Source organism: Euwallacea fornicatus, chromosome 3 (assembly GCF_040115645.1).
Source record: "Euwallacea fornicatus isolate EFF26 chromosome 3, ASM4011564v1, whole genome shotgun sequence".
In the NCBI taxonomy this organism is placed as follows: Eukaryota; Metazoa; Arthropoda; class Insecta; order Coleoptera; family Curculionidae; genus Euwallacea; species Euwallacea fornicatus.
In genome coordinates this window covers 3,816,884-3,832,258 of record NC_089543.1, presented here as the reverse complement: position 1 = coordinate 3,832,258, position 15,375 = coordinate 3,816,884, and the positions used below count along the sequence as shown (strand labels likewise).

The 15,375-nt window shown below is 36.9% G+C and overlaps 1 protein-coding gene and 1 long non-coding RNA gene across 2 annotated transcripts in view; one reads left to right on the top strand and one right to left on the bottom strand.

Annotated features, from left to right (window-relative positions):
• The window catches only part of bbg (big bang), a 45,087-nt gene that overhangs the window by 22,814 nt on the left and 6,898 nt on the right, over positions 1–15,375 (bottom strand). The window contains exons 2-4 of the mRNA XM_066302014.1: positions 13,663–14,506; positions 13,006–13,602; positions 12,125–12,225 (exon numbers count right to left, since the gene is read on the bottom strand). Coding sequence (XP_066158111.1) covers positions 12,125–12,225; positions 13,006–13,602; positions 13,663–14,489 — 1,525 coding nt within the window. The 5' untranslated portion in view covers positions 14,490–14,506. The remainder of the gene's footprint in view (positions 1–12,124; positions 12,226–13,005; positions 13,603–13,662; positions 14,507–15,375) is intronic.
• LOC136350405 (uncharacterized) overlaps positions 1–15,375 on the top strand; it is a 44,849-nt gene that overhangs the window by 24,798 nt on the left and 4,676 nt on the right. The window lies entirely within an intron of this gene.

Sequence of the window (15,375 nt, the reverse complement as noted above, 5' to 3'; positions counted from 1 at the left end):
GAATAACATTATCCGTTTATTGTTTTTCCTCAAGGAGATAGTCGTTAAAAATTGCGTCCCAGAAGTCTGACGCCATGATCTTTCCCGCAGATTTCTGCGGATTTGCGAATTTTCACTGCAATATCTGGAGTGGTCAGATCTGGGGTGTCACTGGGTCAATCACTGCGGAGTACCTCTTGGCAGCTGGTACGACCGCGCTTGAACTCTGCCACCCAATATTTTACAATTGTTAACGAAGAACTAGATTCCCCCAGAGCAGAACCTAATTCCACTTGGACGTTGGATGGGCCGAGACCTTTAAAATGAAAGTATTGATATCGATGATGAATTGTTTCCATTTTTGCAAAATCTCGAAAAGCGTTGTGCGAAAAGTTTGGTCTTTGTAATATAGGCAAGTTTGTAGCAAAAAAATATAGCAAATCGGGTACTTCTGGGACTGTCCCGGTAGCTTCGAAATTGCGCTCTTGTGTCGGAAACAAGAGCGGCAAACGAGATCTAATATATTTTATGATGTAATGCCTCCGATTTGACGCAAACCACAATATGCAACAACCAGGGTTATCAAAAAAAAAAAACAATTATTTTAACATGAGTTATTAAAATTAATGTTGTCGGGCCTTTGAGGAGCACACTTTCCCGCAGAGCCGCCAAACGTTATTTTCCAATACGCGAAAGATATGGACGAATGTGATAATTCTATGGCATTTTTCGACTTTTGTTTTCAGAGCGGACTCTGAACTTACTGACAATAACAATTATTCTAAATTATTCTCAAATTTAAGCAACCGTTATTTTCACCTAACTGATGAGCCAAACACATTTGCTCATCAGCCGCAGGAAAGAGAACACAATTTTAGTAATTTATTTGCCACTTTGCCCTATTAATTGCTCTAATTAGCACATCCGTTTTGATATTTAGCATGCGAATGCCTAAGCATTTTAACTGCACTCTTAGCTTTGCATTATATCCAACTACTTCGTCACTTAACTCATTTTAGTTAAATTACAGGATGTCAGAAATGCGATTTCTTTAAGGGAGCTAGTTTCAAGTAGGGGAAATTAAAGTCGTGAACGTGCAGATTTGGCTCGAAGAGGAGGTTTTTTCAAACACCATGTAGCAGGTCGAATGCAAAGTACCCTGGACAATAAAAGTTGCCTTTGATTGGCCATGTTCATTTAGAACGTGTGCGCTTGTTCTTGCAACCTGATAGTGCTGCGTTAAGATACTAAATCGCGTAAACGTATAAGGTACTTGTATAATAATGATAATTATAAAAATCAGTGGTATGTAACAAAGTAGATTACAAGTCGCCCGATAATGAAACTAATTGTACATGTAATGAGTGCTAAATCTCACATCAACACTGAACAAAAGTATCTCCAGATAACCAAACAATCAGAATATCTTTCACGGAACATTAATTTTAATTCCCTATTTATGTGCGTTGCATAATTCGTTCTAATAAGTGCTCAAAATCAGTTTAATGAAGTATATTTGCTGTGGCAACTATCGCTTGCACAGTAATTGCTCCAGTCTTAAGAAAACCGACCATCATGCCGGAGAAATTAATCTTAATTACATCAACGCGTTACGTTGATTTAAATAAGCCCGAATAAAGCACTTTCGCGGGCAAAGGCTCGAAATAGAAAAAATCAACTGGGCATTCCTTAAAAGACCTTTTTACACGGAAAATTATAATATCGCTCAATCTATGTCCGTAAAATTACGACCTGTGGGTGCTCTGTGTAATGCACCTAATTCAATTACAGCTCACCGTACTATAATTAAGCCCAGGGGCGGACAAGAAAAAAGACCAGGTGGGATTTCAACATGCAGGTCCCACCCTACTTCCACGACTTTATGTTCGGGTCTCCGAGTTATTAATGAACTAATACAGATCAGTTTATAAAACATTCGAAGGTGTCTATAACCCAAAATCGATTGCGAAATCGTTGCATTGGTCGTATGGGTCGTGAATACTAAAGCCACTAAGCTGGTGTTAAGTGGGCCCCACCTTTAGATGGATTATCTATGCTGAAGTTGTATTTTGATAGCCTGTCAGTGGGTTTATCTATATGTATGACTCTTCAAGGGAAGATGTAAAATGCAGGAAGTGCCTGAGAAAAGATGACTGATGCCGTCGTGGAAATAACGTTAACTCATGTTAGGGCGCGTTTTTTCTCGGGTATCATCATACAGGGTGGCCTATTTAAAACGGTCAAGAAAAAGGTGTTTCAATTCTATTTACAAGTATGCTGAAATTTTTTTGCTCCGCCTTTAAATGCTGTAAAAAGCCGTTTTAAAACATCGGTGAAAGAAATCGAAAAACATTTTTTCAACAGGATGGCGCTCCGTCACACTATATGCAGTTCCTGTACGTAACTTTTTGGATCAACATTTTTCAAAACACTGGATTAGTAGAAGAGGTCTCATTGAATTGCCCCCCAAGATCGCCTGATTTAACACCATTGGACTTTTCCTTATGGGATCATTTGAAAACTGTTGTTAATAAAACGAAATTTACCTCTTTGGAAGATGTTCGCCATCCAACAGTGATAGCACGTGGTGAAATAATTCCCGAAATGGTACAAAGTGTTCGGGAAGAGGTTGAACAAAGGCTTTGTCATTCTATGGAAGTTATGGGTTGCGATTTGAACACTTAATTAAATAAAATATTATTTAAGAATTAATTTCTTTCGATTAATTTCACTGATGTTTCAAAATTGTGTTTTACATTATTGAAAAGCGAAGCAAAAATTATTTAGTATATTTGTAAAGAGATTTGAAATACCTTTGATTTGATGCGCCACTCGATCCCTTGTGCCATTTAAGATTCTTGAAGAGGTTGAAACTCCCTTTAGGGGGATGACTCTACACCTAGGAATCTAAAAGTGCCCCCCTTAAAACTAAAATTGACGCGTCTCAGTGTGTACTGAAGAAAAAAATCCATTCAAGATATTTCAGGTAGACTATTTTAAATGGTCCACCCTGTATAGGAAAATTGTTGATGGATTTTAGGGACTCCTGATGTATTTAAAAAGTTAAAAATCCACTAAAGGTGTTGTTAGTTTTCTACTGGAAATCTCCTAGTTAAATTTTATACAACTTCTGCTATAAAACCTACTAAATTAGCCAGTTCTACTAGTTCTCTGCTATTAATCGTCATCAGGACTCTCAAATGTCAACATCTGTGATTATGGAATTTTGGGACATGAAAGAAGGGAGACATTGGAGACACGGCACCATACTTTTGTTTTATGTAATGGACAGGTCTAAAAATTATATTTATGATCACTCGCTTCTTCATTTTCCTAATCTGGACTGAAAGTGCAAATATTATTTTCTACTAAAAAATCTACTTATCGTTAGTTTTAAATTTTCCCAAGTAAGCCAAAATCAATTTCTGCTAGACTCAGTAGGATTTCTACTGAGTGGACAACTCTGCATGACGTTAAAGCGATGTGACGGTCATGTGGTATCATTATAGTTATACAACAAATGTTAACTAGTTTCAGATTAATACCAAACAAACAAATTAGCATTAGTTCAGAAATACTAGTCAAAAATAGTTAGGTTGAAACGATATTGATATCACGGATGTGAGTGTTTTTTATTTAAGATAAGTAAATACTAATTTCAAAATAAGACAGTAATTATTTTGAATTAAAACAAGTTTTTAATAACGAGGTAGTTCAGGTTATTCAGGATAATTCCAATTTCAGTTCCTTACAGAACATACTTATCAGCTTAATTCTGAAATTATTTTTTTCATGATAAATTAATTGTCAGATGTAAATTGCATTTCTTTTACTCAACAACAACAATGAATAACCTTTATTGATCTCTTGTATCCTCGTCAAGGCTATAATTCCCTGGTACAAGGTCAACTCAGGATTTTTTCGTTTGGCTCTCGCATCAGCGAGCTGGATCCTAATATTTCATTAAAACATGATCAGGTTCTGAGGGTTTGTAGTAAATGATTTATTTCTTCAGCTGCACTCGTCTTTGTTATATGTATGAGAGAAACCGTCTGTTTCTGAGAAAATTGCTATTTAGCGATAAGAGCCAAAACCGAGTATATCGAACAAATATGAAATTATGTGATTTAAGCGTGTTCAAATTATTGCTGATCAAGAATTTCATGTAAAATACTGAAAACAGGAACTGCATGTCATAATAAATTATATTTAGCGTCTAGAACTTAACTGTGACATGCGTACAGTAAATAAGATGTGTACCAAGGCATTCGTGGCCAGGACTTTTTTGAACAAGATTTTTGTGAACAAGAAATAAAACGACATCGCTTTATTAAATTTATTCATATCATTAAATGCAAAATTTAACACACACTGCCATTTAAATAAAACTAATTAAGTAATAGCAAAAAAATAACTGCCAAGATGCCCATAATATAATTTAAAGTGTGTTACAACTTTAAATTCCCCTATTCAAGTAAACTCAACTAAAGATGCTGATCAAAATGGCTCCTATTTTCTCGTACACATAAGTGAACTCTTCGCCGAAAGTTAAGGTCTATTCTATTCAATAATTGAATGTAATTTTTTATAATGGTGCTTTTGTTATTGATGCGTTTTCACAAAACTTCCTTTGTAGCACCGACGTCAAATATACGAATAAATTCTTTTAAAATTCCGCAAAGAAAAAGTCGCATTTGTTTAAATCTGGTCATCGCGATGGCCAGAGCTGAAAGCAGGTACTTCCACGACCTGCCGAATCGATCTGGGAACTGTTGGTTTAAACATTCTCGAAGATCCTTACTGAAATGCGGAGACGCACCATTCTGTATCGTAATCGTAACTGTAAGGGCAAATATTCCAGTAGTTCAGAAAGAGTATTTAAAAAAAATACCGAGAAGTTCGAGCGGTTTGGCAAATCAACTGGATGAAACAAGTATCGCACAAAAATGCTTATGAACACATTTCGTTTAAACTTTTTTTAAATAATGATCGGTTATTGTGGCATGTGGATTTTGATCCGAATATTCATGAGATGAATGTGGTGCAGATGTGCAATTCGTCTTCGACGCAAGGTTCGTCCGTGAAGAGAATAGTTCCGTGAATGATTTTGAGGTAGGGTGAGGTTAGAAAAAGTCCTTGGATGAAACTCATGCGATAGTAGTTCTTGAACTTTTTGAAATTGTGGTCGGGATATTTCATGGGTACTGGTTTGAGGTTTATTTTCAATACTGTCTAAAACGCGCTCCTAATTTCCTGCGTTCACTTCGTAAACGCGACCTCCAGCGTTGCTTCGGCAAAGAGAACCCGTTTCCCAAGTTTCTCGTTCAACATTGGCAAGTGTTTGACGATTTGGAATCGTACGATTAAGAAATCTTCTTTGGTATTCCTCTACACTTCTGTGAGAATTACCCTGGCAACACCCCGATACTGACCGCATGTCAACTTGATCATTAGATGAAAGTTTTCCAGTCATATTTATTCGCCATTATAAAACCAGACATTTTTGTTCGGTTTAATTGGTATTGACCCCCATCGTAAAATCGTGGTTTCAATTTGCCATAAAACTGGCGATCTTAATTATAAAATAAATTTAAATTTAAAATTTTATAAAGTTTTAACGGCGTCTCATCTCTATGCCACCCCCTTGTCGATCTACCGGTCACTTCGAAAAGCTCCATCGGATTTCTTAAGCCGTTTTTTGAGGCCAACATCTCCGCAACTGCAGGAATATAAGAATATAATTTCATATAAAAAATGTACATATGTTAAGGTCCTCTACATGCATGTATTATGTGTCTATTTCGTTGCGAATCACCTGTATATTGAACAGATGGAGAAATAGGTGGTGCCTGAGGCACTCCCTGTTCTCGCACGAAGATAAACGATAATGATGTTCTGATCTTCACTCTGAGTCTGTTCTTGCGTAGAAAGTTTCTAATTAGTAGCAGCAAGTACTATACAGTATAGACCATCAGGCAGGTGCTATCAAAGATCGTTTTCATGTTTAGGAAGAGGGCAGCTGAGAGTTGATGGTATTCATTGACTGCTTTAATATGTAATGTCAGAATGGTCATAAGGTGCAGAGTCGCCGCATTTTGTTTTAATTGAAAAGAGCTGTTGCGGAATGTGTTCTCTCAATTCCTTCAACAGGTGATTTTTTTTTTAATCAAAACACTTTCCCTACAACGGGCAGTAATATAATTGACCGTTAGTCCTACGTTAATCTGGACCTGAACAGCTGGAGCTTTCTCTTCGATCTGAACAACAGGGGAGGCCAAGATTCCTCTTTGGAATCTGGAAAGCTGGGTGTTTTAGTGTGGCCTGGAACTCTGAACTTATTATTCGGATCCCGGTCGTCAAGATCCTAAAGGATAATCTCAGCCATTCTCTTGGGTCGATTTTGGTATACATAGTTATTTTTAATTATTTTATTTTAACATGGATCCGCACTCGTACTATTTTCGAGACACAGGGTGTTAACAATAAAAATTTTTTGCCAGTTTTTGGACGATATCTTTGCCACCGTTTGAAATACAGAACTGAGCTTTTGTATACACACATACTAATATTAATATTAGCTACTTTTAAACTCTAATTATTGTTTTTGTCATAGGGTAGTGGGGGAGATTTTCAGATTTATGAGAGGCCCCTAACTTCTACGCCACTAGGACAATTAGTATACAGTTCGCGTTAGAGCTTTTGATCAAGAGCCCTTTTTTTATGTAGTGATCAGTGGGATATAAAAGGCTGCAAAACGCGAATTGTTCCAGTGGCGCACAAATTAGGGGCGAAGAATTTCATATAACGTTGAAATTTACGTCACCGGCCTATGGAAAAAAATCGAGTTAACGCTGAAAAGTCGCCAATGTTAAAACATGTATTAAAGGTGAATTCAGCGCCTCATACGGTTCCTGAGATATCGTCAAAACATTGAAAAAAAAAACTGTATTTTTACACCTTGTGTCTCGAAAACGATGCGTTTGCGGGCCCATATTAACCGCACCTTTTTTTCCCTTACGATAAGTCAAGGAATCACATCCCTTTTTTGCGGACACATGTTTCTAAACCCCCTGTATAATAAATTTTTACTGTCCAAGGGGGTGAAACGAAAGAAGAAAATTGTGTATTGTTTAATTTTGATCGAATGCAAAAAATATTTCCGAATCCGATGAACTTTTCAAATATAAATTCGAGCCCAAAGGATGGATATTTGATGAAACATTAACGACGTCACAGGTCGCCTCGCCACTTCTTAAAGCCCATTCCGGATAATAGTGATATTTTTTGAATGTAAAACATGTACTATAATCTAAATTAGTAAAACCTTGTTCGCCAATGTTGAAATCTGAGGGAATGATATCTAACATCACCCGACATTGACCCTAATATCAGAAGCGTTAATGAGGAGAACCCGCATATGCCTATGAAAAATGTGAACTCACACTTCCTGGTGCCAATTATAAAGGTTAGGTCGCGTTCCTTTTAATTGTCTCGTTCAGTTTAGTTGAATCATAATTTACGTCCAACCTGCAGTAAGGATGTAAAATCTGCATATTTTCTACAAGCTCGGCTTTAACTCTCAAGTAAAGAGGGCAAATCAATTTGTACTAAAAGGTCGCTGCTAATTCCCCATACAGTCAAGAAATGAAACAAAGGCGGTTTGAAACTTTAGAAACCGAAATGAAAGGTTAACTGGGACACAAGAAATTTATATTGGTTTAGTTAGTCAGGTGGTGTCAAATATACATGCAGGGATATATCACGTTTTAATCCAATGCCCATAAAGTTGGACCACACACAAGACTCGCAGCTGGCGGCTGAGAAAACGTACCTAGTAGTACCAACACAAACGTGAAGACAAATGCTGACAAAAATGCTCTATTCTCTGTTAAGTAGCCAGTTTGTCACGTAAAATCGCTTACAAAGTAGGTATTCAATTCTTTAAGTAGACTTGGTAGCCACAATTCATGGTAAAATAATATCACGACCATGACATCATGGTAAACTTTACGTGATTGAAATTCCGATCAATTGGCAATGGAAGAAGAGCAAATGACCTGCGATTACCAGAACAACCTTGCCAAGGTTGAACACGATGGCAGATAATAAAAGAATTAGAAGTAAATGTCGAGTACATGAGAATCGTTTTTACCGAGATTTCGCATATTTTAATCGGTGGTCACCAAAGCAAACGATTGCAAAAAGCGGTGATTTCTTTACATTCCATGGAGCCGGAAACGAAAAGAATTTACTTATTATTGGTATTGGCAGCGAAGTGTAAATTTGTGAAACACAATAATCCGATTAAAACAGTCCAACCCATAAAACATTGTGCTAATGAACTAACGGATTGTTGAGATGTTAAGTGAGCTGAAAATCGTTTTACGAAAATCAGGAACGTCTTTGATTGACATATCGCTAATAAAAAATTGCTTAGTAATGTGAATACCGTTAAAAACATTAAATGCGCAAATTTTTCGTGCAGACTCACAGACAACATGATCATCATCCACGCAACACGTTCAAACATTTTCTCTCAGTTCTCACTGGTGAACAGTTCATCAAACTTTTTCGGTGCTTAAAATAAAAATGCATGTGAACCTTTTAGCTTCGATTGACTTCGTGAGAATAATTAGTTTACAAGAAGCGGTTCATCACAGTATTCCATACAAGCATGCCCGAGCTTAATGTGACTTATTAGTACCTGTTTACTAATCGAGCAAGAAAACTTTCTTGCAGCTCAAAGGAGAGCCTTAAAGGAAATTGTGTGTTCTATATTTAGTTAGTTATTGTTTACAAAACTCGACATACCTTCAGGATGAATGGAGCCGGCAATAACACATGTCTAGAGCAATGTGTAGCAACGTGTGTTTTTATATGGCCATGCCCCAGCACAATCGGTAATTTCGTTTTTTATATCCTTACTACAATGCTTAATAAAGGACAATAACATATATAACAACAATATGTCATTAAGGCTTCTGTACGGCGACTTTTTTCCCACTTGGTCCTTGTAGTTCGTCTACGAGGACAATCTTAGAAGTACCCGACCTAACACTTAGACAAAAATAATTGGAAAATAGTATGTCAACCTCGGACTCCACCTCTTCATCATTGGAAAACCTTTTTTCATCGAGCCATTTATTCATGTTTGAAAATAGATAATAATCTTAGGGAGCTAAATCTGGCGAATAGGGTGGGCGAGGAAAAGGTCTGATTTAGTTGATTGATTTTGGTCAACGCGATTACAGAAGTGTGGACTGGTGCGTGGTCTTCGTGAAACAGGACTTTCTTTTTCGGCAAATACGGTCATTTTTTCGTATTCTCCTCTTTGAGTCCATTATTTTGACTGCTCTTTCCTCTCGAGTGTGAAATAATGGACCCATGCTTCATCCATGGTTTCTTTTCTGTTTTATTTTTGCTCAATTGTGAATAATCGCGAGATCGATTTTCCGCGCAGCTTTCTGACATTCACTTGTTCGATAAAAATGCGATGTACGGTACTTTTTGAAATGTCTATCTTTTAATACAATTTTGTGGATTTTTATTACGATTTCTGGAGTGGTTAAATTTGGAGTGTCTCCCTGCGGAGTTCACCATGACAGCTCGCACGACCGTGTTTAAACTGCCCATCAATATCTTCCAGTTGTTAGGACTAGATTCCCTTCAGTAAAATATCCCTAGAGTAAATACTAACTTTGCTTTGATATTAAATGGAGTAAGACCTTTTAAATGAAATATTGATATCAATGCCCAATTTCTTCCATGTTCACAAAATTTTTAAAAGTTTTCACTAAAACCCACCATAGCAAACACAAATGAACGCAGGACCCTCAAACTTTAGACATAACCTTCTTAAGGTTAGGTTTTTGTGATATACACAAATTTTTAACTCAAAAATCGCCAACTCTAGGTTAAATCGGGTACTTCTCGGACTATCCGAATTTTATAAGCACTCTTACGTCACTTATTTGGAAGACCTTAAACATCACGTTCATTTGCCAAACTGCATTAAATCCGAATAATATATTTGATCACATGGCCATCTAAAGTGGCACATGCGCCCACGACCCTAAACAACCTCATTACGCCGCTTAACTCAGCATCCAAGTAGTATTCACAAATTCATTATATTGTTATTATGTTGAATAATTTATTTAATAAAATATCCGTCGTGGGCAGGTATTTGGCATTAAATAGATCCTATTTATAGGTTTACAGTAAGAAAAAAACGAACAAAATAATTATTGATATAATAACACAAGTAAATCAATTAGCCACGGTTTAAACCGCGCATTTGAGCAGCGCTTCTTGGAATAGTCAAAACTGTGAACCATGAAGAGAATACGTTAAACGCGTTTTAAAGCTAGATTTTGTCCACTTCGCATGCATTGCCTCATAAAGTTAATTTTATACGTAAAACTGCAAATGTGCAATTCCTTTTCCTGTCCTATTCCAAGTAGATCATATTTACTTTGCCTACCTATGCGAAACCCTATTGGTAATACAATAGTTCCAACGTTTAAATTTCCAGTAACTCACGGTTGTAAGGTTTATTTCAGATCAAAGCTGATCAATGCCTTAAAGCCATCAAAACTTCTAATAGACGCACTTTCAAATTGATGTTAATAATCCATAGATCCTGTAGATACGGTTACATCGGACTTAACACTTCCGCAGAGATTACTTATAGGTCATTGCATTATTTTAGATTCGAATGTCAAGATAGGCATGCGTCAAAACGGGATAAGCATTGACTTGAGAGGTGCGCACAACGAGCTTTCAGCGTACACTTCCGCAGAGAATATAACTATATGCATACATATTGACACATGTCTCCTCCCTCATAAAATTCTTAAATATCGAAATCTTAAAAATGGGTTCGAATTTCGCAACGAGAGTCAGGGAACAAATATCTGCATAACGACAGTTAAGATGGAAAAAATGCAATGGCAGTATCCAGGTCGCCCATTATTGATGTTCAAATTTAGCACGAGAGAGTCATATAGAAGTGGATTATTGTGCATCCCAGACTCTGTCTGGAGACAGAGTATATCGAACGTGTCTCAAAACGATAAATATAATTCATAATGCCAGTGCTACGTTTGCGGCTTTATCACACTGTTTTACTGTACTGAAGTTAATAAGAAAAAAGACATAGCTAAGGGGGTTTTAAGGGAGACCCTATTAAAGGAAAAGCTGCTGATTTCGTCATGGGACACAATAATGTATAAGTACTATGGAAAGGAAAACCTATGTGGAGAAACCAATAAATGAACGGCAGGATGGACCATACCAGTCCTACAACCCAACCCTCAACTCAAGAACGCGGGGGTCTTAGTTCGCCGCGCCACAATACCATTGCATCAGAAGAGCATCCAAAAGCGAAGATGAGTCAGGTGCATGAGTCAATTTCTCACGATTCCTAGTAAAATTTCCTCGTTGTATATTCAATTTGACTTCTTGATCAAATATAGGCGAGGCCGCTGATATAATGCATTCCTCTCTTTTATGATCTGAAGTGACTATTAATTCTGCAGCACAATATATAGAACAATATGTAGATTCTCTGTGATGTTTGCTGTTATGACTAAACTAGCACATTTAAAATGTAAAGCGTGCTTTGTGATATGCCAGTAAAGACCTTTATTTATGGTCAATGAGCTGGTTCAAAGGCAAACACTGCAGACATTCCTGCATGATAGTTCCGTTTTCGGTGTATAATAAACCAGATTCTTGGCTATAAGTTACAACATTGTAACTGATACTTTGAATATTATAGAAAACTTTCAGTCACCAGATTGTTCAGAACAAATATCAATTTTTTGCGGCTGAAAATACATTCAAGAATTGACTTTATTTTGTAAAATTAAAGCCAGGACTTTGACATACTGTAAATTTTTCGTTTTTTAAAACACATTTCTTTTAACTTGAGATAATAATCTAGCAGGTGATTTGTGAAACTATAACAAATTTTCTTGGAAACTTCTTGTCAAAATGTTAACTTTTGGGTAATATTTTTCAAGGGTCGTTAAACAACCTGGCCCAAATTTAACTAAAATATAAACCCTTTTTAAAAATCAGCTAGTTTACCGTTTACCCCAAAAATGTATCCTAAAGATTGTAATAAAATCCCCTTACTTACCTAGTTCTAATTCTTCTTGATGAAATCTGTTGTCACCAATATGACCAGAAGTTTCTCCATTGGTTACCTCGATTTCAATGCGAGGGCCGACTGAAAAAACCCTAAAAAATAATAACAATCCGTTAGTTTTTTCTCATTATTCAACGGATTTGTTTGGCGTTAAATTTGTTTATTAGTCATTATTTCGCCAACTTCACGGGAAGCTCAAAGCCCTCAGTTTATTTAACTTATTTCGTACTTTTAATTTTTTTCTCGTTACTTTTATTTCGCCTTCATGATATTCTCATGCTCACAGCAAACTTTAGGAGACGACTAGTGGTACTACTTAAAGAGAAAAGTTCGTGTAATCACCAGTTCTTCTCAGTTCTATACAGGGATACATGAGGTGAAACTTTATTTACACGAATTTTTTTAAACCCAAAGATAGTCACAGATTTTTTACAATTCGACACCCTGTATCACATTAACTAAGCTGCCAAGAACCTTTGAAAGAACAGTTCATCTTTATTTATTATTTATTGAAATAATCACTTTGTAGGAATCAACATTTTCACGAACATGCATGTGTATTAAATTTTTTTCATTCCTCGAATATTAGGCACCCAGGTAAATGATCTAAGAATCACCCTACGTAAACAATTTTTATGCAAATTTAACGATTTCGTTAACATATGCATAAATTTGCTATAATACTAATACATTGCACAAGACAATTATTTGGATAAAGCGTGTATAAAAATTTAAGAGTGAAAGTGGTTAAATCAATTAAAGTAATGAGTAGAAGAATTTCACCTGATTAGGGCAATAACAGATTTAGAAGGAAATCTCCAATAGATGAACAAATATGGCCTGCGACGTGTGTTTGCCACATGTTTACTCACCCTATATTGCTCTGGCTTTCTTGAGAGCTTTGGTCTTCTTCATCCTCTCCAATTGTAGATAAATGGGAAGATAGAATCCACTTCGAGCCATACACGTCAATGTTGTAATCTCCATCGGTTTCTTGGCACAAATCATTGTCGCTATATTCTTCTTCAAATCTAGCGTTATCTAGGTACCGAGCTATAGAGTCTATAGAAGCCTCCATGTCCTTTTGTGGGGACTTTGGCACAAAATCCACTAATCGTGGTAATGTATCCTCGCAGTCACTCATACAAGATTTATTTATCTTATCTCTCGACCGGGGAATTATTACTGGTCGCTTAATGTGCTCAAAAGCAACCTCGATATCCTCCTGATCTACCCCAGAGTCGATCTGATCTAAGGAGTTCGACGTCTTTAAATGTTCCTCCTCGCTCTCAGGCACGACATTGTTATTTTCCTCGACCATTCCGAACTTCTTATTAAGAGGAAGAAACTCATCATCAGGAAAGTCATTAATGATATAAGAAAGATCTAGCTGCTTTTGAATTGAAGTTGGGGTGGAGGGAAGGCTTCCTGCAAAACTCGACGTTGTTGTGGTGGGCAGCGATGCAAATCTAAAAAATAATCAAGCCAGGAATGTTGGTCTAGCTATAGTTATATTTTTAGGTACTAACCTATCGAATACAGTAGATATAGTGCTTGCCGTATCATCGGATTCACTAAGGCTTTGAGTCGATTCTTGGGAGATCAAGTCAAGGTAAACCTCAGCATCTGGAGGACCAAGACTTCCATCAGACAAACTTCTAGCTACATCCGGAGTGTATTTCTTTCGAAAGCTATTCCTGGGAGACTGCAGGCGGCTAGACTTGCTTGAAAACGACTCCTGTTTAAGAGTTGGAACTATATTGTCGTGAATATTATCACAGTTATTTTGAGCAGTTTTATGCTGCTTTCGATATAATTTCCTTGGTGGCACCGGAGGTGGCTTTTTCTCTTCAGTACTAACAATAACAGGCAAATCTTCTGAAGACTTAGAGCGTTGCTTCAAATTGGCAGGATTAAAGAAATGTCTTACAAGAAGTTTTATGGCGACGTTAGAGTCCTTTAAACACCTCACGCAATCTATTCTAGTCATACTATCAACAGGGATACAGTCAATTTTCAACACCTCATCTCCTTCCACCAACTGTCCCCAAGAGCTCTGCACTCGAGAAGCTGGACTGTCAATGGCGCATGACTGGATGAACAATCGCTTCACAAACTCATGCGCTTTGGTGCCACCTTCAAATTTCAAACCAAAACCCAATCTTTCTCCAGGTAGTCTATACACAACCACCTCTTCAGTTATGTCTTTTGCGGATTTGGAATCTTCGTTGCCTATGGTGAGGACGGTAATATAATCTGAAGTGTTAGGGGGTATGTTGGGGTTGCATTTATTTTCGGTCCCCACTGCAACAACGGTGACAAATGTGTCTGCGTAGGGTTGGGACATCTTGGGCATCGTCAGTGCTCATTGGTCTGAAAATAGAAAGGGATGTAGAGGCTGTAGTTAAGCAGTTTTCGTGATCAATGTATTGAGATCTCGAAAACTTCAGAGGGTCTCCGGGGTGAAAATTGGGAAACTTCTATATTAAAAATTAAGAGGCATTTTCTAACGGGCAGAGATGATGTGGTTAAGTCATAAAGTGGTAAAATAAATGATAAAGTACCTATAATGTGTTCCCTGATAGTTGAGACGACATTTAAAAGGAATGAAGTTATCAGTCGATAAAGGATAAAAATTTCATTTTTTGCACTTCAGCAGGGTAGAACTACAAAAAATTTAAGGTTCAATCAAGATTCTTTAAACTATTGCAAAGAGCCCCTTTATTTGTGTTAAGATTGAGGAATCGACAAATCTGTCGATGACCTTTTGGTTTTCGGGTATCGCATAATTAATTTACATATGTTAAGTTTACTTTAGGCCTTTAATCAACACCGTTTAAGTGGGCGCAATTAGCGTCAGCCGTTTCTCAAGTTCATGACTCTTTATACTGAGATTTAGTCAAGACCATAATCTCACCCTTTTTTAAATTTAACTAACCAGGGAAAATATCTAGCAGTATTTTTGTTTATATTTAGTTAAAGTTTAAATATTCAATCAGATTTCTTTAAGACGATCAGTAACATCTTAGGCTCAGACTCGTTTTCACACGCATTTATCCTCGAATATAGATGCGTTCATGCAATTTATCGAAATTATTCTATCACTAAATCAATAAAACTTAATTGTTGATGAGTACACGAATCGGCGTTCCTGAGGCTGCAAATTCAAGGTGGTCCGAGCGTGATATCCAGTCAAACATCATCTAGGATGCCACTTTGTAGAAGCCTCATATTTCGACCAC